At 42.6% G+C, this 24,308-nt stretch overlaps 1 protein-coding gene and 1 long non-coding RNA gene across 2 annotated transcripts; one reads left to right on the top strand and one right to left on the bottom strand.

Annotated features, from left to right (window-relative positions):
- The first annotated feature begins 34 nt into the window (after window positions 1-34).
- SPMAP1 (sperm microtubule associated protein 1) lies at window positions 35-5,130 on the top strand. Its single transcript, XM_082373539.1, has 3 exons — window positions 35-2,556; window positions 3,915-4,014; window positions 4,877-5,130. The coding sequence occupies exons 1-3, from the start codon at window positions 2,230-2,232 to the stop codon at window positions 5,032-5,034; spliced, it is 585 nt and encodes a 194-aa protein (XP_082229665.1). The 5' UTR covers window positions 35-2,229; the 3' UTR covers window positions 5,035-5,130.
- A 100-nt stretch (window positions 5,131-5,230) lies between these two features.
- On the bottom strand, window positions 5,231-24,263 carry LOC309618973. The gene is made up of 3 exons (XR_014238694.1): window positions 24,202-24,263; window positions 8,474-8,575; window positions 5,231-8,151 (listed from the first exon to the last, which is right to left on the bottom strand). It is a non-coding gene; the product is annotated as an uncharacterized lncRNA (long non-coding RNA).
- Window positions 24,264-24,308: the final 45 nt, after the last annotated feature.

Below are 24,308 nucleotides of genomic sequence, written 5' to 3'. Positions count from 1 at the left end.
CTGTCAGTGTGCAGACTTTGGGGACTTTGCAATTTCTGCTGTAAAAACTTGAGTTTTTTAGTTCTTAAATTGCAGGTGGTAGATACTGCTTGGTGACAGGTTATCCCAGGTGACTGCCCTACAGTTATAAAGGTATTTGAGATAAGGTAGCATGTGTGGTCAGATCCTTAACACTCATGGAGTTCAAGGAGTGATGTGAGTAGGAAACAGGTACACGCGTATATATGTGCACTTCTGCAGTTAACAGGTTTCCTCTGGGTAAGTTGGCACATAAATGAGTTTACATTTGTAAAACCTGACACATAATAATTGCTCTCATGGAAGATGACTAAGTTGTTAATATCTGCAAGTATTTTGCTATCAAAAGTATTTTGACACGATGGTCATATATCTGCCAAACCCTAGCTTGAGAATAAAAGATGATAGAATGCCAGCACAACAGGCATGAGCCCTGGCAAATTCTGCCTGAAGGTATTGAACATTAGCCTTTTTTTTCCTAGCCATGAGAGTAACACTGTAGCTTTTTTTTTTTCCAAGCCATGACAGTTGATTTAGGTGACATTCAGGGTCTGGGGAAAATGAGCACTCAGCTGGTTTGGATCAATAGTCTGGCCTGAAGATGTTGGAAGAGGATTTTTACACTAAAGTTTGTGTCCATGTATCTAGTATCTGGAAATTGTTTTATCTGTAAGATTGGGTACAATGAAAGGCTGAGGATTAGAGTGTATGTGAAGACCCTAGCACAGTCACTTGGTGAGATGGCTTCCCTTTTGTCCTTCAGATGTACCAGAACTAGAAAGCAGTGGTTTTCAATCTGAGGAGTTGAAAATGTGCCCAGGTCATATCTCAGACCAATTAAGTCAGACTGTGGAGGTGGGACCCAGGCATCAGGACTTTTTAAAGCTCCCTAGGAGATTCTGAAGTGCAGCCAAGATTGAGGACCAGTCCTCTGTCTAGACTCAGTCAGTCTTGGTTTTAGGAATATTAAATCCCGAAGTCTGTAAAATAGACCAGTCTTCCTCCCCTACCCCATCCTCCAGGCTGGTGAATTTCAAGTCTTTAATGTGACATGAAGCCCCCAGGTACTCCATTTAAAATGAATCTTTTTTTATCCCATTGCATAATGTGAAGTTTCTCACCTGCCTTCCTCAAATGTGAGGTGAGAGCTGGGCCTGTCATTTTTCCCCTCGTCCTCTCAAGTCCTCTAATGTTCTTTCCAGGTTCTTTTCACGTTTTAATAGAATGGGCTCAAATTATAGACTTTCTATAATTTCAAATTTGATTGCTAGGAGCTCACCTGTCATAGTGTAGAAAGATTAAATATGCTGAGTATTGAGATGCTGGGGTTGGTGACTATTACGTGTAGGTATAATGCAACCTTTTTCTAATTAATACATGTGCCTTTGTATTATTATATCTAATAAATTTGTTACTAGTATTATAATAGTAACATAAAAGAATTCCTGGATTTATTGCCTCATCTGTAAAATGATAATAGCAGCTCAGAGTTGGTGTGAGGAGCAGAGGAATTTGTATAAGCCACTTTGATATGTAAAGCATCTATATATAAGGGTTTATTATTCAAGGGGGAAATTTGGGAAGTAAATAAATATAAAGGAAGGAAAAATCACTTGTAACAACAATAACTAGGGAAAATCACTTCATGTTTTGCTGTATCCTATCATATATACATAATATTAGACAGAGGGAAGTATGGTACTTACTGTTTTATTGATAAGTATACAGCTTTTACTGTTTTGTTGGTTTTTTAAATTTAACGGGAGGAGGAATAGCTGATGAAAAGAATTGGGTGGGGAGGGGAGAAGTGCTTTAAGTGCGTTTACTGGAAATCAGGAGATCTGAATTCTGGTTCTGGATCTGCCACTAAATGGATTTAGGGAATATTCCAACATTTCTGAGCTTCAACTTCCAGTTCTGTACAACGAGAGTTGGAAGTAGATGCTCTCTGAGCTCTTTCTGATCCTTTCTGGGTACAAGCTTTTCAAGGGAACTGGGTTTGGGAAATATATATAATAAAGTGGGAGCAGAGAACCTTGCTCTTAAAAGGAAAACAGGGAGCTGGGCCCGACTGCGTTAACACTGCCCACATTCAGTAATCCCCCTTCTCTTCAATCTCTGATTCCTCTTGCATGGTTCCCTCCTAGACATCCCTGACCTCTGGACCATTTAAGCAACTTCCCCCTCAGCCCCGAGAGCCTACCTCGTAGGATGGGGACAGTAGGGTTTGTGTCACAGGAGTCTTTGACATCACGTAACAATGCGCAGGGGAGCCCCCACCAAGACCCTCCGCTCGCGCTAGAAAAGCCTTCGGAGGCTGCGGCGGTTAGGATGGCACACTTTTGCGCGTGTCCTCTGTGGCTGGAGAAGAGCTTCATCTTGGATGGAGTGGCCGTGAGCACCATGGCCCGCACCTATGAGCACGTGAGGCCCAAGCTCTGGTCGGCGATTCCACCCTACAACGCGCAGCAGGACTACCACGCCCGCCGGTACTTCCGGAGCCGCGTGGTTCCGCCCATCTTGCGGAAAACTGATCAGGTACAGGAGCGCAGCGGAGAACCCCACCGTTTGTGCCCGCAGAGCTTGGCCCTCGTGGCGGGGCCGACTTCCCAGATCCGGGCGTCTCATGGCAGCGCCCTCACCACCAGGGAGGCTCCCCGACCCGCACCCTCTCAGTTTTCTTAATGAAACCCGGGAACTGGCGGAGGCGGGAGACAGGTGTTGAGCGCAAGCTCACTGAGCTCACAGAACCACCTTCCACGCCTGAACTTGAGAATGATCTCATTTTGGGTTTCTGCAAGCCTCTGCCGAACAAATGGGTTTCTTTGTCCTTTTTGGCATCACGGATCCACCCTTTGGGGTGACCTCCCGCCGCAAATTCTCAAAAAGCCCGACAATCGGTAAAAAGACAAAGAACTGCCTAGGTGAGGGGCCCTCGGTCCGGTGACGTCATAGTTCAAGAGGGCTCGCTCGCTGCGACTTTCTGTGAGCTGCCTGGAAGGAAACCTCCCGAAGTTCTGCAGCCCTCGCTTCTCCCCAGGCCTTTTCCCTCGTGGATGTTGCCCCTCCCCCGCAGAGTACTTCCCCGGGATCAAAGATTCTGAGGCTATTATAGGCTCAGCTCCAATTTTTTTCAACACTTTTGCTTCCAATATTTGTGTCTATAATACATGTCAGTGACTTAGGGAGAGGAGGACTTAATGCGGGTTATTCTGTGAACAAATCTTGGGAGTTTTTGTGGTCCCGGGTGTTCGTGTGTGCGCATGTGTGTTCAGTACATGCATATGGACACACACATCTGTGTGTGCCATGTTTGTGTGTGTTTGCTGTCTACTCGTAATTTTTATAGCAGAAGGAGCCAGAATCTGGGGGAATACTCGAGAGTTTAAAAGCTTGAAAAATAATATGGTGTACACACTTTTGAAATTTTCTATGTTCCATTTTGTAAGTATTCTTTAATCGTCACAGACACCATTTGTGGTAGGTATTATTTTCATTTACATGAAGATCATGTTTATTGAAACTTTAGTATGCCAGGCCCTTTATTTGAAGGCCCTTTATATCTCACTTAAATTTCAAAGCAAACCCCCATTTTACTGTTGAGGAAATTGAGGTCCAAAAAAGCTGTGTCATTGTCCTAAGGTCACACAGCTTGTTAGGGGTAGAGCTGGAATTAGAACCAGTCTCTCTGGCGTTAGACATTGAGCCCTTAACTGCCAGGCTACATTGCCTCTCCCTGAAAGGCAATAAGTCACTAAGTATATTTAATCTGTCTGGCCCTGTTACCCCTGGCTGTGACCTCTCCCTCCCTCAAACAAGCCTGGAGGCGGGGTTTGTACTGTGCATCTCTCTGCATCATGACTGACAGTCTTCTGCATTTTCTCCCTCATTCTCAGGATCATGGCGGTACAGGAAGGGATGGCTGGATAGTGGATTATTTCCATATCTTCGGGCAAGGACAGAGATACCTCAACAGGAGAAACTGGGCAGGGGCAGGCAAGTGCCACCTCCCTTTCCAGTCTCACCATGGTCCCACCTAGGAAGAGTGGTGTGCATTCCACAGAGAGAGAAACTGGGCCATAAAGAGACCTGGTTGGGGGAAGCGACCCAGGGTCTGACTGCATCCTCCAGCTCTTCCTCTCATACATGTGCAGATGGTGTCACAGTGCTCCCTAATAGTTATTGAGCATCCGCTGTATGTCAGGTGCTTTTTACCCTCAGAGTATCCTCAGGTTACAGCCAGGGAAATTGAGGATTAGGGAGTTAAAATGATTTGCTAAGAAGGGCTGAGCTGGGGTTGGAATTCTACTCTTTCCAGTGAAAGCCTGTGTTCTTCTCACTGCTCCCAGAGCAGGCTGTGTCCTGCTCACTCTCTAGGCCCCATTTAGCAGCAACAGGAAAAGGGAGAGTTGAGACCTGTTTTTCTGGCAGGGTGAACCCTCCTCCCACCCCAACTCCACCACCCTTTGGCCACATTCTAGTCACATGTCCCCTGGCACCATTGGCCAAATTGAGCTCATCCATTTTCTCCAGCTGGGTCAGATGCAAGGGTGAAATTTTCTCAGTTCTCCTGGCAGCAAAGCAAGTTCAGCCAAGCCCAGAAATTTCTGGCCCTTCCCGTCCCAGCATGTACCATTCACGCTCCTCCTGCATGCTATTCCTAGTATGAGGTTTGGTTTCCAGGATGCCATCTGTCTCCTCCACCTCACCAACCCTTGGCTTTTCAGGATTGAGGGTTCAGCTGGGACATGGGAGCACTGTGACTATACTGGATTGGCCTCCTGTACCAGCCCAATGGGAGTGGGGAAAGCAAGAGGGGGCTGAATACAGGCTCAGGCCTCTCTCTCTGTCCCGCAAGGGCATTCCCTCCAGCAGGTGACCGGACATGACCACTATAATGCCAATCTGAAAGTGACCCAGGGGTTCAATGGTCAGTTTGGCTATCGCCGGAACACCCCAGCCCTCCGCCAGCGCCCATCTGTCTTTGGAGAGGTCACCCAATTCCCTCTCTTCTAACAGCAGCTCTTCTCTTCACACTCCTCGACCTGACTTTCTAAGATGTGTATATGAACTCTCAGTGTTACTTTATATTAAAACTTTTGTGTGTGTGTCTCCAAGTGTGCTGTTTCTTCTTTGAGGCTGGTGGAGGGGGCAAGCTAGTTTCTCCATCCTCGGCTTCCCTACCCTATGGAGGAGGTGGGAGGAGAAAGGGCATCTCAGGCTGTGCCCTTAAACTCCATGCAAACGGAGTGCCAGGCTTGAAAGGAGAGGCCTCAGGTCTCCCCTGCCGCTGTGATAAGGAGGAACCACACTACTTAAGCCCTCATCCAAGCTCTTCCCCAGGCATCGGGACGGCCCAGGTCAGAAGCTGGCTACTGTTTCCATCAAGAACAGAGCAGGCAGTGTGGCCACAGGGATTGGCATCGGTTGCCCTGAGAAGGAGTTCCTGATTTTCCTGAGTCATCCCATCCGAAAGAACTGACATCTTCCTTCTCCTTCCCACCCTCAACTCATCAAGAGGCAGAGGACGAACAGAGTGTATCTGGGGCCGAGGATTCTGACACAGTAATACCGTGTATACGGAAGCTTTCTCTACTAATGCTATGTCAGTTTCCTTTTCAGCTAGTTTCCAGCATGTCATTTTTCAAGTGCCCCACCCAGTTTCCTGGTGGCCAAGAGGAAAACCAGAGCAGATGATGGATAGAAAAGGAGGTGGAGCTTTCGAATACAACGCTTGCCGGAATGCCAGAGTGGGTGGAACCTGTTTGTATTGAATCACCGTAAGTGGACAAGGAAGAGAGTCCCAGTAGGCGATGGGGTTATAACTCAGAGGTAGAGCATTTGACTGCAAATCAAGGGGTCTCTGGTTCAATCCTGGTTGCCCCCTCCCTTCCTCCTTTATCCTTTTACTTCCATTAAGTGGAAGTGAGTAAATATTTCTTCACTCCCAGCCCCAGGGTCACTAGAGGAGGAAGACAAGAATTCTCAACAGATTCTTGTTCAGAAGTACTAGTTACTCTCACATTCTAAATGACCACTGAGAACAGATCCCTGGAAGACTCTGTTGGGCTTCAATTAACACAAAGTCCATGAGGAAATTCTTAGTCTAAGATTAGATCTGAGCGCTGTGAACAGAACTTAGCAATATGATGTGTGACAGAGTAAAGATAAAGACATTCGTACAACATGTATTGTTGAGAGCTTAGTACACGCAAGGCTGCGGTGAATTAAAAGATGAAAGAGGGCAGCTGTCCTCAGGGAGCTTTCAGTCTAGTGGAAGTTGACACATTCACACACAGCCGTCAGAGGAAGAGCACTCTGTAGCTCAAGAAAGAGATACCTTTTAAAAAGACCTATTCAGGGACTCTCACCTTTTAAAAAGACCTATTCAGGGACTCTCCTGGCGGTTCAGTGGTTAAGGCTCAGTGCTTCCAACGTAGGGAGTGTGTGTTCAATCTCTAGTCGGGGAACTAAGATCCCACAGGTGCTGTGTGGCTAAGAAACTTTTAAAAAGACCTACCCACTTCTTCTAGATATAATTTAGAAATCCAGCTCAGTCTTGTCCCTGGAAGTGTCCACTGCTTGTGCCAAGAACCCTAGGCACATCTTCAGGACAATTCCTCAAGTTTGAAAATGCCAAGTGGAAGCATTTGATTGGCCGAGCCGTGGTCAGACATGCATGTCGTCTTCCTCCAGGAAGGCGACAAGGTGGTCTTGCCTCACCAGGTTTGACAACACGAGATATTACCCCAGAATTAGAGGGGTGGGTGTTTGGATGTAAAAATGAATGCATCACCACTACACCTTTTTTCCTCCTTGAAGAAACTACTGTAAGGAGAGAGCATGGTAAGTTATAAATTTCAGTCCTGGCAGTCAAAGGTTTGCTTTCTCACACCCCTTTATTTCCCATTTGTTAAAATTAATTAAATCAAAATTTTGTATTAAATCATGTTCACATTTTATCATGATCATGTAAATACTATTTATTATTGAGTCTATCCATATATACTGTGATAGTATTTCCTTTCTTAAAAACTTTTCTGAAGAAAATTACCTCATTTTCTCATTTGTGTATTTTTCTTTGTGCCTATTGGTAATTTGAACTTCAACAGGCTCACAGTACAATTATTCACCTGCTCCAAACCTACCAAATTAATTTTTCAAGGCAGTCCTCCTGACACCCTCCATCCTTCTGTTTCAGGCTGTTTAGATCTGCCACCCAGTTTGGGGTGCCTTGGGAATTCCCATTCTGTCTCCTCTGTGTTCGATCCTCTCTGTTTCCTGGGCAATGTCTTCCTTTTTCTTAGTTTCCTTCTTTATATGGTGGAGAATAATCCGCAGGAGCTTCTTGAGAAAAAATATATGGGAGGCAAAATTCTTGAGTCCTGGCATGTCTGAAAATATTTTTATTTTACCCAAACACTTGAGAGATAGTTTGTCTGGGAATAAAATTATTGTTGAGATTTTTTTTTTCCCAGAAGTTTGAAAATCACTGTCTTCTAGCTTCTCTTGGTAGGTTTGATGTCATTCTTATTTCCATATGTGACCTGCTTCTCTCCGTAAAATCTTAGAATCTTTGTTCCTGATGTTCTGAAGTTTTTCAATGATGTACATGGTGATCCCTTTCAATCTAGAGATTCAAATCCTATCTTAAGTTTTATTTTTCTTTTATACTTTGTCCTCCATTGTTTGCTCATCTGGAGACTTATCTTTTCTCTCCTACCGTTCCTTTGTCTTTTTCTTCCCCCCTACTCTTCATTTGTCTTTTTGTTGTACTTTCTAGGAGATTTGCTCATTTGATCTTCCGACTTTTTTGTTAGCTTTTTGATTTCAGTTTTCTCATAGTTCCAACTGCTCCTTTGCTATTACATTCTGTTCTAGTTTTATGGATACAGGTTATTCTCTGGTTTCTTTAAAATTATGGTTGTTTCTGAAGTATTCTTCTCCAAGTATTGTCTATTTTTCCTCAGTGTCCTTTTTGCTGCTGTTTCCTTTGGTTTTAGATTCTTGTGTTGAGAGCATTCACCAAATAACTGGCACTCCATAGGGCACAGGCCATTGGAAGCTCTGTGTTCTTCAGTAGGGCTTGCTGACTGATGGATTTCCTTGTGGGGAGTCCAACGGTGAGCCAGCCTTTTCTTTTTTTTTTTTTTTTAATATTTTATTTATTTATTTATTTATTTATGGCTGTGTTGGGTCTTCGTTTCTGTGTGAGGGCTTTCTCCAGTTGCGGCAAGTGGGGGCCATTCTTCATCGCAGTGCGCGGGCCTCTCACTATCGCGGCCTCTCTTGTTGCGGAGCACAGGCTCCAGACGCGCAGGCTCAGCAATTGTGGCTCACGGGCCCAGTCGCTCCGCGGCATGTGGGATCCTCCCAGACCAGGGCTCGAACCCGTGTCCCCTGAATTGGCAGGCAGATTCTCAACCACTGCGCCACCAGGGAAGCCCGAGCCAGCCTTTTCATTTGGGAACTTCCAAATGCCTATATCTGTGGATCACCATGCCCCTATTCCTTGGGTCATTTAGTTTCTCCATAGAAAAATTCTGAGGTCTCCTGCCTGGGGAGTAGAACAAGGAGGAGGAAGGGAATTAGTGACCCCATTTTTTAATAAGCAGACTTTCGCTTAATCCCTACAGCCATTCTGAAAGCCCTTGACCACCCAGTTGGAAGTGGAGGGGTCTCACAGATTCAGTTTCCCCAACAGATCTTTCACCCTTGGGACTGGGGATAGAGATTAAGGATCTTAACTGCTCCTTATATAGACATTCACCAAAATTCCCTACTTGCAGCCCACCTGGTGGTGCCAAGTTCCCAGCTTTTCTGGGATTCCTCAAGTATCAGTCAGTTCTCTTCTCTGTTCCTCTCCACAGTTCTCACTCTTGGAAACCACCATTCCATTTTCTGTCTGTATGAATTTGACTACTGTAGTACCTCATATAAGTGCAATCACACCGTGTTTGTCTTTTGTGTCTGGCTTATTTTACTTAGCATAAAGTCTTCAAGATTCCTCCATGTTGTAGCAGGTGTCAGAATTTCATTCCTTTCTAAGGCTGAATTTTATATATATAAAAACATATATATAAACACTTTGTTTATCCATCCATCAGTGGATACTTGCGTTGCTTCCATCTTTTGCTTACTGTGTATAATGCTACTATGAACAGTATGAACAGAATATACAAATGTCTGTTTGAGTGCCTACTTCACATTCTTTGGAGTATGTACTCAGAAGCGGAATTGTTGGATCATATGGTAATTCTACGTTTGATTTTTTGAGGAACTGCCATATACCCAGAGATAGTTTAAAATTTGATGCCTAGTGGGACCCAGGTCTCCAGATTTGTTTCTTTATCTCCCAGGTCATTTTAATGTGCACTCAAGATGAAGAACCACTGTCAGAGCCAATACTTAGGTTTCAGCTTCCTCTTCTCTGCTAAATCACACATCCCCACACTGCTTTCCATCTTCAAAAACTGTTTGACACAGCTCTTCTGTTCCCTCTCCAGTTCTCTTTGCCCTTGTCAAGTTATATATGCTATTGTTTTAGAAGAGTTTTGGGAGGGGATGGAGCTATTGATAAATATACATGTTCCATGTTTGTTTCTCTATGATAATTATTTTTATATGGATTTTAAAATGTGCATACATGTGGCCTATCACTTGAGTTGGAATTCTTTAGGAGCAACTGCTTTGCTGTGCTTGCTCTTTCTTTACAGTGGCCAGGAAACAGTTTTCTTGCATTCTCCCATTCATTCATTCACTCATTTGTTCACGTAGCCACAGTACAGGACACCTACCACGTGCTGGGCGCACACTGTATGCCCCACATAGGATGGCAGTTGTTGGCCAAACAACAGATATAACTCTACCAACATACACATTTGGTCAAATGAAAGATGTCTTCAGTTCCTTGCCCTTTTTGTTGTGTCTTTGTTTTGATAGACACATGCCAGGATGATATTTGAAGTTGCTTTCAACACACTGAGCCACCTCCACCTTTTAACCCTAGTAATTAAAAGGTCACCTTTTTATTTATTTATTTTTTAATTAATTAATTTATTTTTTGGCTGCACTGGGTCTTCGTTGCTGTGCGCGGGCTTTCTCTAGTTGTGGCGAGCAGGGGCTATATCAGTTGCAGGGTGCGGGCTTCTCATTTCGGTGGCTTGTTGCCGAGCACAAGCTCTAGGTGTGTGGGCTTAGTTGCTCCGTGGCATGTGGGATCTTCCCGGACCAAGGCTCGAACCTGTGTCCCCTGCATTGGCAGGCGGATTCTTAACCACTGCTCTACCAGGGGAGTCCCCCACCCTTTTAATTAAGGATTGCAACACTTAACAGAATTTAGACTTATTATAGCAGGACTAGAATCTTTCATTACCCAGCAGGAGTCCCAACCTCAAGTCCTACTGTTCCCTATGCAATCACTACACCTTTTCTGTCTCTTAGTAGTTTCCAGGAAACCTGGGGGCTTTGGGTCCAATTCTACCCAGTGTTGCTGAGGAAGTTTTTGAGAAAGGTCAGCTGAAACTGCCTTAATTAATTAATTAATCATCAAAGTGTGGAAGAAGGGACTTGCTGTCCCTTCCTTTTGCTCTCACAGGGCCCCAGCTGGGGAGAGAGTACTTCCTTACAATATTCAGAAGGAATGTCTATTACTGGATAATGGCAATGCGCTGGTGGAGGTCAGAACTCCGTGGTGGAATAGTTCATCACAAGGCAGCTGGTCCCTATTTCAATTCAGTTTTCTTCCCCAGAAATTCCCCCCTCTGTTTCTAAGAGACAGCTTAAACCCAATTGGCATCACTTTTAGAAGCCTGTTTGTACATTGATAGCTGAAATGCTTTTATGTCCCTTCCTTTGCCACTTAGTAAGAATTGCTTAAGTGGATGGAGTACATGCCACACACTCGGTGCCGTACTTTGGCTTCACATCTTGTACCTCAGTCTGTCCCAAGGGTGGGATGGGTATACAGGTACATGCAATTTGACAGCAGCTAGCCAACAGGTCACAAAAAACACTGAACCACAGAGTGAAACAATTATTCCTTTTTCAATTCTTTTTTGTTCCTGAGTAACTTAAGGGAAAAGTTTTATTTGGTGTCAACTGTCTAACACTTCTGAATCCTCTCTTTTTTTTAATCAAAGAGAGTAGATGTAACTATCTAGCTAGTGTTTTTTATTTGTTTGTTTTGGCTGTGCCACGCGGCGGGCCCTGGGCAGTGAAAGCATGACGTCCTAACCACTGGACCGCCATGAAATTCCCTAGCTAGTGTTTAATAATTTGTATTTGATTTTCCATTCTATTTATGGCAAGTGATACTGGTTTTCTTTTTTTTTTTTAAGATCTCAACTTCAATTTACTTTTTTTTTAAAATTTTATTTATTTATTTATTTTGGGCTGTGTTGGGTCTTCGTTTCTGTGTGAGGGCTTTCTCTAGTTGTGGCGAGCGGGGGCCACTCTTCATCGCGGTGCGCGGGCCTCTCACTGTCGCGGCCTGTCTTGTTGCGGAGCACAAGCTCCAGATGCGCAGGCTCAGTAATTGTGGCTCACGGGCCCAGTTACTCCGCGGCATGTGGGATCTTCCCAGACCAGGGCTCGAACCCATGTCCCCTGCATTGGCAGGCAGATTCTCAACCACTGCACCACCAGGGAAGCCCCTGGTTTTATTTTTTTAATGACTTTATTGATATAATTCGTATTTGATAAATTTACCTATCAAACATGCACAATTCAATTGTTTTTAGTATATTCACAGAGTTGTGAAACGGTCACCACAATCAATTGTAGAACATTTTCATCAACCCCAAAAGAAACCCCATACCCATTGGCAATCACTCCCCATTCCCTCCAACCTATCCATTTCTAGGCAACCACTGATCTACTTTTTGTCTCTATAGATTTGCCTATTCTAGACATTTCATATATATTGAATCATATAACATGTGGTCTTTTGTGACTGGCTTCTTTCACTCAGCATACTGGTTTTCAAAGTTCATCCATGTTGTAGCATGTATCAGGACTTCACTCCTTTTTATGGCCATATAATATTCCATTGTGTGGATATACCACTTGATGAATATACCATTCATCAGTCGATGGATATTTGGGTTGTGTCCATGTGTTGGCTCTTATGAATAATGCTGCTATTGTCAAAGAAAAAAAATAGTTGATCTAAGAAAGAAATGGAAAATTTTATTCAAGCCAAATTGAGAATTATAACCCAGGAACAGACTCTCAGAAAGCTCTGAGAACTGTTCTGCCCATTAGAGTCAAAGCACAGTTATATATGGTTTTGAGACTGAGGACTGTACATTAAATGACAGTTTACACAATCCAGGTCCACAGGTACAAAGCAAGTAGTGGGTGGGCCACGGGTCACAAGATTAAGAAGGAAGGTTATCTCCTAAGGAGTTGTGAACCTTGAGATTAAGAAGGAATGTTATCTCTAAAGAGATCTGGTTAATGCAGATGTACAATATACACTAAAGGGGAGGGGGAGGAGGTTCAAATGGGCAAAGACAAATTTTCTGTTTAAATTTTTCTTGCTATAAAATACGAGTTCTATTTCATCACTATGAATATTCAAGTTTTTGTATGGATATATGTTATCATTTAACCTACATCTATACTGAAGAGTGGACTTCCTGGGTCATTTGGTAATGTTACTGAAAGTGGGGTCCGGCTGCTCACCGCTCAAAAGCCAATAAAGAGGCAAGGTTGGTGGAAAGGAAAATTTGCTTTATTTTGGATGCTGGCAACCGGGGGGAGGGCAGACTCCTGTCCAAAGGCTGACTCCCCACCACTGACAATCAGTGGGCAAGAGCTTTTATAGATGGAGGGAGGGGGCTACACGCAGAAAGCTCTGACAATCGTCTTAAAATTGGTCATGCGGTGGTCTGATTGTTTTAAGTACAGTTAATCTTCAGTTCCAGGGTCAGTTTGTTCCCATTTCCTTGAGGCCAGTTCTTAGAATTGTAGCAGCTTATGTCATGGCTACAGTCTGGTCATCACGTAGTTAACTTCTGGGGGCGGTTTCAGTATCTACAAGACAGCTCACAGGACATGGCTCAGAATATTATCTATAGCCCTTGAGAAGGAACTAAAGGTCCTTGACTATGCTTAATGACTAAACTATCTTATTTCTCTGATTAAACTTATTCTTTGGCTAAAGTTTTTTCACAGACAAAAGGCAGGCAGAGGATATGGCGGGGAAGGACCATAGGGTCATGCTCTGTTTCAGTAATTATGTTTAACCTTTTGAGGAACTGCTAGACTGTTTTCCAAAGGGTTGATTTTCTGTTAAAGTTTCTTTTTCAAAAAAATTTAAGTAAATATTGACTCTGTATACAACAGCTACAAGAACTAATAAGTGGGGAATTCCCTGGTGGTCCAGTGGTTAGGACTTGGCATTTTCACTACCAGGGCCCAGGTTTGATCCCTGGTGGGGAAATTAAATTCTACGAGCATGCGGTGCGGACAAGAGAAATAATAATAAAATAGCTTCACAGTGGTGATCATTTTGAAATGTATAGAAATATTGAATCACTATATTGTGCACCAGCAACTTACATAGTGTTGTAGGTCAATTATTCTTCAAAAACAAACAGGGACTTCCCTGGTCGCGCAGTGGTTAAGAATCCACCTGCCAATGCAGGAGACGCGGGTTTGAGCCCTGGTCCGGGAAGATCCCACATGCCGCGGAGCAACTAAGTCCATGCGCCACAACTACTGAGCATGCGCTCTAGAGCCCACAAGCCACAACTACTGAGCCCGTGTGCCACAACTACTGAAGCCCACGCTCCTAGAGCCCGTGCTCCACAACAAGAGAGGCCACCTCAATGAGAAGCCTGTGCACTGCAACGAAGAGTAGCCTCCACTCGCCGCAACTAGAGAAAGCCCGCGCACAGCAACGAAGACCCAATGCAGCCAAAAATAAATAAGTTAATTAATTAATTTTTTAAAAAAGCTGCTGGATTCTGAAAAATAATGTAGTTATTAAAAACAAACAAACAAACTCATAAAGAAGGAGATCAAATTTTTGGTTACCACAGGTGGGGTGTGGGGAGAATTGGAGGAAGGTAGTCAAAGGTACAATCTTCCAGTTATAAGATAAATAAGTCCTAGGGATGTAATGTACAACATGATTAACATAATTAACACTGTTGTATATTGTATATGAAATTGGTTAAGAGTGTAAATCCTAAGAGTTCTCATCAAAGGGAAAAATTCTTCTTCTATTTCTTTTACTTTGTATCTATATAAGACGATGGAAGTTTGCAAAAAAAGAATATAGGTGAAAGAATACATCCATGAGGAGGCAAATTCTGCTCAGTGAAGGAAGGATATAGAGGCAAATACATCCAATAAGTATTTGTTGTGTGTTTACTATGTGCCTGCAGTGAGATCACACCCTAGTTGGGGAGACAGAAAATAAACAGATGCATAAATAATCCCATGTCAGGTCCTGATACGGGCATAACCCAGGCAGAGGCGTCCCCAAGCAAACAGCGGCAGTTAGTGCTCAGCCACAGCAAGAGAGGGGCTCATTCAAGTTCTGTGCCAGGTTTGGGAAGCATGCTTGGACCTACAGCCCCAACCCTGCTTCTTCAGCACTTAACGGATGACATTTTGCCCTACCGAGTAGCTCTGTGTTGATTTCTTTCTGTGTGACTTTCGTTGACGCATACACAGAAAAGAGCACATATCAAAAGTGTGCAGCTCAATGAACATCCCACCCCAAGCACACCTGGGTAACCAGCATGCAGGATCCCTCGCCAGGTGCCCTTGCAGTCCCTGTGCCACTAACGGTTACCAGTGTCTTGACACAAACACCATAGATCTGTTTTGCATGTTTCTGAAGTTTATATAAGTGGAACTAACAGCACATGCTCAGTGCATACTCTCTGGTTCTTTTACTCAAGATTAGGTCTGTGAGATATATTCATGTTGTTGTCTCTATCAGTGGCTTGTTTTTTTTCATTGTCTGACTCTCACAGTTTATTTACCCATTCTATTAATGGACATATGCGTCATTTCCACTATTCTCTCTCTCTTAAAATTTTATTGGAGTATAGTTGATTTACAATGTTGTATTAGTTTCAGGTGTACAGCAAAGTGACTCAGTTATATGTATATATATTCATTCTTTTTTAGATTCTTTTCTCATATAAGTTATCACAGAATATTGAGTAGAGTTCCCTGTGCTATACAGTAGGTTCTTACTAGTTATCTATTTTATATATAGTAATGTGTGTATGCTAATCCCAATCTCCCAGTTTAACCCTTCCCCCCACGTTTCCCCTTTAGTGACCATAAGTTTGTTTTCAATATCAGTAAGTTTTCTACTATTCTTTTTTTTATTTTCAGCCAAGCCACACCAAGTCCTAACCACTGGACCACGAGGGAATTCCTTCACTATTCTTTTAATAAATTTTTTTTCTTGCTAAAAAAAGAATAAAAGTGAAAGAAAAACATCTCACTATCAAAAAAATTAAAAATAAAATAGCATCACACACACACACACACACACAAATACTGGGACTTCCTTGGTGGTCCAGTGGTTAAGACTCCGTGCTCCCAATGCTGGTGGCCCAGGTTCGATCCCTGGTCAGGGAACTAGATCCCACATGCATGCTGCAACCAAGAGCCTGCATGCTGCAACTAAAAGATCCCTCATGGACTTCCCTGGTGGCCAATGCAGGGCACACAGGTTTGAGCCCTGGTCCGGGAAGATCCCACATGCCGCAGAGCAAATAAGCCCGCGCGCCACAGGTACTGAGCCTGCACGCTAGAGCCCGTGAGCCACAACTACTGAGCCCAAGTGCCACAATTACTGAAGCCCATGTGCCTAGAGCCGGTGCACCACAACAAAGAGTAGCCCCTGCTCGTCGCTACTAGAGAAAGCCTGTGTACAGCAACGAAGACCCAATGCAGCCAAAAATAAATAAATTAAATAAATTAAAAAAAGAAGACCCCTCACGCCGCAGTGAAGATCCCACATGCCGCAACCAAGACCCGGCGCAACCAAAAAAATAAATAAATATTTAAAAAATACTTAGGAATAAACTTAACAAAAGGTGGGCAAGACCTCTATTCTGAAAATTACAAAACACTGCTGAAATTAAAGAACACTCAAATAAATAAAAGAATATACCATGTTCACATATAGAAGACTCAGCAATGATAGGGGATGTCAGTTCTCCAGACCCATAGAAACAGCACAATCCCAATCAAATTCCAGCATTTTTAAGTTGTCAAGCTGATTCTAAAATTTATATGGAAATACAAAAGTCCTAGAATATCCAAAGTCATCTTCAAAGAAAGGAACAAAATTGAGCGACTTAACACTGCCTGCTCTCCATACTTTATATAAAGCTATGGTAATCAAGACAGATGGTACTGGCATAACGATCAACAAATAGATCAGTGGTGGAGAATCGAGAGCCCAGAAATAGATCCCACTTATATGGTCATTTGATTTTTAACAAGGCACCAAAATAATTCAATGGGGAGAAAAAGTCTTTTCAAAAATCGGTGCTAGAATAACTGGATATCCATATGGAAGAAGATGAATCTCATACCATACACAAAAATAAATTCCAGAGATGGCTCATCACTACCTAGGGTAGACCCAAAATGTAGTGATGTGAGCTAGTTAAGCCTAGAGTTGACTATGATTTCAGTGACATCCAGAAGTGTGTACTCTTCAAGGCTCTCTATATTACAGGAAGTCTCCTTCTTAATAACCACAAAACCAGGCAAATGGGCTAATGACCCAGCCACAGAAAATGCAGATTGGTGAACTGGAGACTATTATTATGCTCTGTGACTCCTGTTAAAAAGCAAAATTCAACTGAGTAAATTTGAAGATCTAATTGGTTTTATATAACAATTCATAAGGAGCTCTGAGGAGCTGTACAAAAACGTTTATAGGCGGAAGGGGGCAGAGCAAGAAAGTTATTCTAGCAAAGAATGGAATGTTTCAGGCAAGGTCACCTTTCTTTGGGGATAGTTGGGGGGTCTATCAAGTAGATTACCTCACTAGTGTTGACCAGGTAATTCCAGATTGGTCACATTCCTGGGAGAAGCTGAAACTGCAGTTACGTTAGGTATTAAGTCTTGGTTTGCTGATGTGAGACTTAGCACAAGTGACTCCATTTGGGGGCCTGTTGTTTATTTTTTTAACACTCTCTAATTGTTTCCTAAGCATTGTGGCTTGTTTTTGAGTGGCATGTCAATACCTTCCTGGTTGTATGTTTCCATTGGAGTTATGAGCATTGATGCTTGCAAACCCAGGCTAAACACATTTTTATGATGTCCCCCTTTTTAAATGACCTTGTCCTGTCCAATAAATAAATGATTGTCTCCAAAAAAATTAATTCTAGAAGGATCATAGACCTAAAGCTGTTAAAGGAAAACATAGGAAAATATCTCTCTGACTTTAGGCTAGGTAAAGGTTTCTTAGTGCATGACTAGGAGTCTCTCCATGAGCAAACTTAGGCACGCACGGTCTCTGAGTTCTCTTCCAACTAAGCCTTGACTTTTGGACTTCCATGTTCCTCTCTGCATTGTCCAATTTTAGCAAGAATCTTGTGAAGTCAGTTTAGTTAGAATCAAAATCCTCCCTCCGCCATATCTGACCTCGTCCCTCATCCCCCATCATCCTGCAGGTGATGTGTGATCATTCTGGCCTGCCTTTATTTTGGTTTAGCCAGAATTCTATCCCTGCCCCTGATATTTTTTCTTAGTAATTTTTCATCCACTAACCCCTGCACTGCTGCTTGGCTGTAAATTCCCACTTGCCCATGTTTCATTCAGAGTCGAGCCCAATCTCTTTCCCCCACTACAAGACCCCATTGCAGTGGTCCCTATTGGCCCTAATCTTAAATAACATTATTCTTTAACAAGTGTCATGAATAATTTTTCCTTTACCAAGAGGACACAAGAAGCATAAAAGAAAATATTGATAAATTAGACTTCATCAACATTTAAAGTGTCTGCCTATCAAAAGACACTGTTAAGAAAATGAATGGGCAAGTCTAGACTAGGAGAAATTATTTGCAAAATATATATCTGACAAAGAACTAGCATCCAGCATATGTAAAGAACTCTTACTACCTGAAAGTAAAAAGATTGTAAGCAATCCAAATAAGAAATGGAGAAAAGATTTGAAGAGACATTTCACAAAGGAAGAGATACAAATAAATGGCCGATAAACCCATGAAAAAATATTTAATATCATTAGTTATCAGAAAAATGCAAATTAAAACCACATTGTGACACTCCACATGTATCAGAATGTCTAAAATTAAAAAGACTGACAACACCAGATACCAACTCTCAAGCAAATTGGTGGGAATGTAAAATGGTATATACCATTTTGTGAAAAGGTCTGGCAGTTTGTATAAAAATAAAATATATTGACCTACCTCTCAGCAATTCCATTCTTAGGATTTTACTCAAGATAAATGAAAACATATGCTCACAAAAGACCTATATAGAAACATTCATAGCAGGAATTCCCTGGTGGTCCAGTGGTTAGGACTCTGCACTCTCACTGCCAAGGGCCTGGGTTTGATCCCTGGTCGGGGAAATAGATCCCTCATGCATGCCACAACTAAGGAGTCCACATGCCGCAACTAAAGATCCCGCATGCCACAACTAAGACCCAGCACAGCCTAAATAAATAAATAAATATTAAAAAAAAAAAAGTGGTTGCCTGTTGGGGGAAGGGACAAAGATTAACTGGGAAGGGGAACGAGGGATGATGTCAATGTTCCATTTCTTGCTGGAAGTTTGGGTTACACAAAGTTAGTGAACATACACCTAGGATTTATGCATTTCATTTAATGTAACTTTAACATAAACACTGTAAAAACTGAATATCTAATTATAGTTAATGATACGCATGCTGAAGTATTTAGGAGGAAGTGTACTGTTTGTCTGCAACTTACTTCAAAATGTACTAAAAATAGGAGGACTTACTGGATGGAGAGAGGGATAGATATGTGTATAGAAATGTAATAAAGCAAGTAGAATAAAATGTTAACTGTAGAATCTAGTTGGTAGTATATGGGTGTGTCATGTAAAATTCTTTCACCTGTGTTGAATGAAAAATTTCGTAATAAAATGTTGGGGACTTTTTTAAAAAGGTGAATCAATGTAAGTAAAAGTATTAAATATCATTGCTTTATGAATGTGACAAAAATTTTGAGAGTGGTACTTGAATGACTGAAGTGGAGAAGTAGAACATTACTTCATTGAATCTGCACAGCAACTTTATGAGGTTGGTTAGGTGGTAATAAAATCATTGTTTTAGTAATGGGGGAACTAAGGCTCAGAAAGGTTAACTGACCTGCAATGTGGCATGCCAGGATCTTAACCCAGGTATGGTTTTTTTTGTTTTTTTTGTTTTAAATTTATTTATTATTTATTTATTATTTATTTTTGGCTGTGTTGGGTCTTCGTTTCTGTGCAAGGGCTTTCTCCAGTTGCGGCAAGTGGGGGCCACTCTTCATCGCGATGCGCGGGCCTCTCACTATCGCGGCCTCTCTTGTTGCGGAGCACAGGCTCCAGACGCGCAGGCTCAGTAGTTGTGGCTCACGGGCCTAGTTGCTCCGCGGCATGTGGGATCTTCCCAGACCAGGGCTCCAACCCGTGTCCCCTGCATTGGCAGGCAGATTCTCAACCACTGTGCCACCAGGGAAGCCCCCCAGGTACGTTTTGACTCCAGCACACACTATGCTTCACTGTTTGTGCAAAAAATCTTTATTTCCCTGGGTTAATATATTACTCTGTATGTTTCTCAATTATGGCCTTTGCTACACTATAGTGATGTCAGGTATTTAGGCATCTGCCTCCTCCTTTATACCATAAAGGGGTATAAAGGCCAGGGGAAAGTTTCCATCTTTGTAGCCTCCATACTTAGCATTGTTCTTAGTATAGTGCTAACTAGCACATAATAATCTTTCCCTTAGGTTGCTGAATGGATGCAGGAAGGAAGAAAGGAATGCTCCCTAACTTGGATGATGCTTTCTGGCTTAACCTATCTCAACAGCTCACTCTTCCACCACTTTCTGCAAGATTCATGCCTAACCAGACCATTTGATCAGGGCCTATAGTTGTTAACCTGACTTAACAGCTGTGGGGCTATTTATGGTTACCTGACTGTAGGCTGGCTTGTACAATCTCCAAAGCAGCAGAATTTGGGACAACTATCTCTGGAGTAGCTGAGGAGTAGCAAAGACCTGACTCTACCTTGGGAAAAGCATTTATCAGTTTAAAGACTATGGCTATAGTACAATTTGTCCAGAGTCTGACATCCACTGAATGGACAAATGAATGAATAAATGATGACGAAAGGCAACACAGGTCAGTCATGGCAATTAATTCCTTGATTTGCCTCTCATAATGCCCCTCTCCTCATTGGGAAAACAGCTCTGTATTACAGTGTTTGTAAATAACCTTTAGGTTTCCTGGCTTAAGACAAGACTATTTCATTTATTTATTTATCTTTGAAAACTAACTTTATTCTTAAGCAGTAGTTTTCAAACTCTAGTGTACACATGAATCACACGAAGAACTTTCTAGAATCTGAGAATCTCACCCCTGGAAAGTCTATTCAGTGGTTCAAGGGTAGGGTCCAGGAACATGTCATGTTTAAGAAGACCTTCAAGGTATTCTATTATAGGTAGTCCCCAGGTCACACTTTGAGAAACACTGGTGAAAAGAAATTGGTTCATGTAGTTTCTGCAGTTTCAGTTATCTCTGCCTCAAAAATAGCCCTGTCTTGTTTTCAAGTACTTTCCACCACAAAACTATGGCACCACTGACTTTTAGAACCATTTTCTTCCTCCTAACCTTTGGTGTCAATCAGCCCTAGAAGAGAAGTTACTATGGATATTGGTAACTTTGTGGATAGAATTGTTATCATTTATTGAGCGTCTACTATCTACCAGAGACTATGTGAAATGCTTTACAAATGTAATTGCATCTAATTCTTACAACAACTTTGCAGGGTAGGTGGTATTGCTCTTATTTTACAGATGAGGAAAAACTCTCAGAGAGGTTATGTAACTTGTCCAAGGTCACGTAACATAGCTGACAGAATTGTGATTCAAATGCAAGTCAAAGCCATTGCTTTTTCAAACATATAACCCCCATTATTACTGTATGGAATTATTAATATTAATGATTATTATTATTTCTATGCAGTCATGCCCTAAGCAAAACACTTTGGTCAATGGTGACTTCAGAACACAGGGCCTTTAAGGCTCATCCATCCATTCATGTATTCATTTAACAATAATTAAGCAACTGCTATGTGCCAGAAACTGTGCCAAGCACAAGGGACACAAAGGTGGAGGTCTCTAGCATTATGGAACTTACATGGATACAGACAAGTAGATAGGCAATTATAATACAGAGCAAGTGCTATAATATAATTCACCTAATTAATCTACAAATTTAATATATCTCTCAATAATAACATAAAAAACAATGTTTCTGGAACTGGACAAGCTGACCTGAAAGTTCATTTGTTAAAATAAAATTGTAGGGCTTCCCTGGTGGTGCAGTGGTTGAGAATCTGCCTGCCAATGCAGGGGACACGGGTTCGAGCCCTGGTCTGGGAAGATCCCACATGCCGCGGAGCAACTAGGCCCGTGAGCCACAACTACTGAGCCTGCGCGTCTGGAGCCTGTGGTCCGCAACAAGAGAGGCCACGACAGTGAGAGGCCCGTGCACCGCGATGAAGAGTGGCCCCCACTTGCCGCAACTAGAGAAAGCCCTCACACAGAAACGAAGACCCAACACAGCCATAAATAAATAAATAAATAAATAAAATTAAAAAAAAAAAAAAATCTAAAAAAAAAAAAAGATCAAATATATCCTTATTAAAAAAAATAAATAAATAAAATAAAATAAAATAAAATTGTAAAAAGAACCAGGAAACTCCAGAAAAAGAAGAGTAGTGAGGGAGAAGTAGGCCTACGTCATTAAAATAAAACTATTAGGGCAGTTTGATAAGACCACATGAATAGATGGATTAATGGAATGGAATAGAGAATCCAGAAACAGACTCAGATACAAATAGGAATATAGTATATGTATATATGTATGTATTTCACACCAGTAGGGAAAATATAAGATTATTCTGTAGAGGTGTTGAGGTGAATGTGTATCCAACTAGAAAGACCAAAAAAAAAAAAAAAAAATTCCAAATGGATCAAAGACTTAAATATGTAACATAAAATTATACAGGTATGTAAAGGAAACATGGGATAAATGAACGCTGATTGAGGAGGGTATAAGGATGGTGGAAGGCTTCTACTGCATTGACTTTTTTTTGGCCTCACCACACAGCAGCAGGATCTTAGTTTCCTGATCGGGTATCAAACCAAGGACCCCTGCAGTGGAAGCGTGGATTCTTAACCACTGGACCGCCAGGGAACTCCCTACTGTGTTGACTTTTGTATCTTTTAAAACATATTTACAATGTATTACCCACTAAAACATGTTTTTTTGTTGTTGTTGTTAAGAGTGTTTGGCTAGGGAAATAAAAGTTTAGCTCTAGCATAGTGAGTGAGAGGTAGGGAGTCTTATGAAGCTGGAGAGGTAAGAAGAGTCAGATCATGAAAGAACTCGACATGGCCGCGCAGCCCGGCTTATGGGATATTAGTTCCCTAACCAGGGATTGAACCCGGGCCCTCAGCAGTGAAAGTGCAGAGTCCTAACCAGTGGACCGCCAGGGAGTTCCCAGGACTTCACATTTTTTAAACGCGGGCTCTATAGTATGAATAATGGGGAGCTATGAAACGTTTTAAAGCGGTGGGTTGATACAATCATATCTGCATTTTAGAGAGATCACTCTTAGCTATAAAAAGAGTGCATAGATCTATAAGGGATAAAACTGAAAACGGGGAAGTGGACTTCTACCGGGTGAGGGATGATGATGGCCTGAACCAGGCAGGTGGTGAATGTCATGGTGAGGTGGATAGATTTGAGAGATGTTGAGCAGTTAGAATCTTGTTGATTGGATGTTGGAGATGAGGGAGAGATCTAGAATGACGTCCGGATGGAGAAGTGGTGGTAGTAGGGGATTGGGGGAGTAGGTATAGGTGAGATAATGCATTTAGTTTAAGTGACTTCCAGATGTCCAATTGGAAATGCCTAATAGCCAGGCTTAAAACCCTGGAGCTTGAAAGAGGGCTACGACTGGAGATAATGAATTTGGGATTCATTAGCATATAGATGGTAACTGAAACCCTGTGAGTAGATGAGATCACCCAAGGAGAGCACCTACTGTGAAAGGACCTAAGACAGAACGGATGAGGAAGAAACAAAGAAAATGTTCCCTGAGAAGGATCTAGAGAAGGAAAATTTGGAGAGTGATGGGAAGAAGTCAAGTGAAAAGTGTTTCGATAAGGAGAGAGTGGTCCTCAATACCAAAGGCTAGGGGTAGTCCTGATGAGGATGAAATGTGTTATTTGATTTAAATACAGGGGTATTACTGAAGATCACGGGAAGAATAGTTGAGCGGAGGGTTTAGGTTAAGCAGAAGATGAAGCGGAAGCATCTCGTCCCCGAAGTGCAAGCATCTTGTCTCCGTAGTGGAGACAACTTGTTTCAAGTTCGCTAAAGACGGAGAGGAGAGTGCAGCAGCTGGGGGAAAGACATGAGCTTTTTTCTTTTTTAAGGATCAACTGAGCGTATCTAAAATGATGATGACAAAGAACCAATACTTAGGGAGATAGAGGAGAGAGGTAGGAATTGAGTAATACCAGATGCGAGGGGTGGGATCCGAGCAGATGAACCGCCGTGCCTTAGATTAGGAGGGATGCTTCTTCCATCGTAAACGAAGGGAAAGGAAAGGGGAACGCTGGCAGATTCTAAAGGTTTGGTGCAGGGAAGCTGATGGAATTTCGGCTCGATGGTTTCTATTTAACTCCGTAAAATACTCCTGGAGTAAGGGGGTTGGCTGTGAGTCGAGGTTTGAGGAGACTGCGGATTTGAAAAGCCTTTTAGAAACTCCGGGCGGCCTAGGCTGGTCCACGCTGGGGCCTCTCGAGGGAGGCCCACGAGTGGAGCTCCGAGGGGGACGCCGCGGTGCGTCGCCATGGCAACCGAACCGCCGGGCTAGGCCCAGGACCAACTGTAACCCGAAACAGCCGCAGCGTTTTAACTCACTATTCCAGAAATCAGGGTAGGAGCCAACCCGAGGCGACCAAAGTGAAACCACAGATCCCGCGATATCACGGCCGCAACCTGCGAAACTGCACGGGACGCTACCGCCA

Source organism: Balaenoptera borealis, assembly GCF_965194805.1.
Source record: "Balaenoptera borealis genome assembly, chromosome: 20".
Taxonomy (NCBI): Eukaryota; Metazoa; Chordata; class Mammalia; order Artiodactyla; family Balaenopteridae; genus Balaenoptera; species Balaenoptera borealis.
The sequence above is the reverse complement of the archived record's forward strand: the minus strand, read 5'-3'. Positions and strand labels throughout refer to the sequence as shown.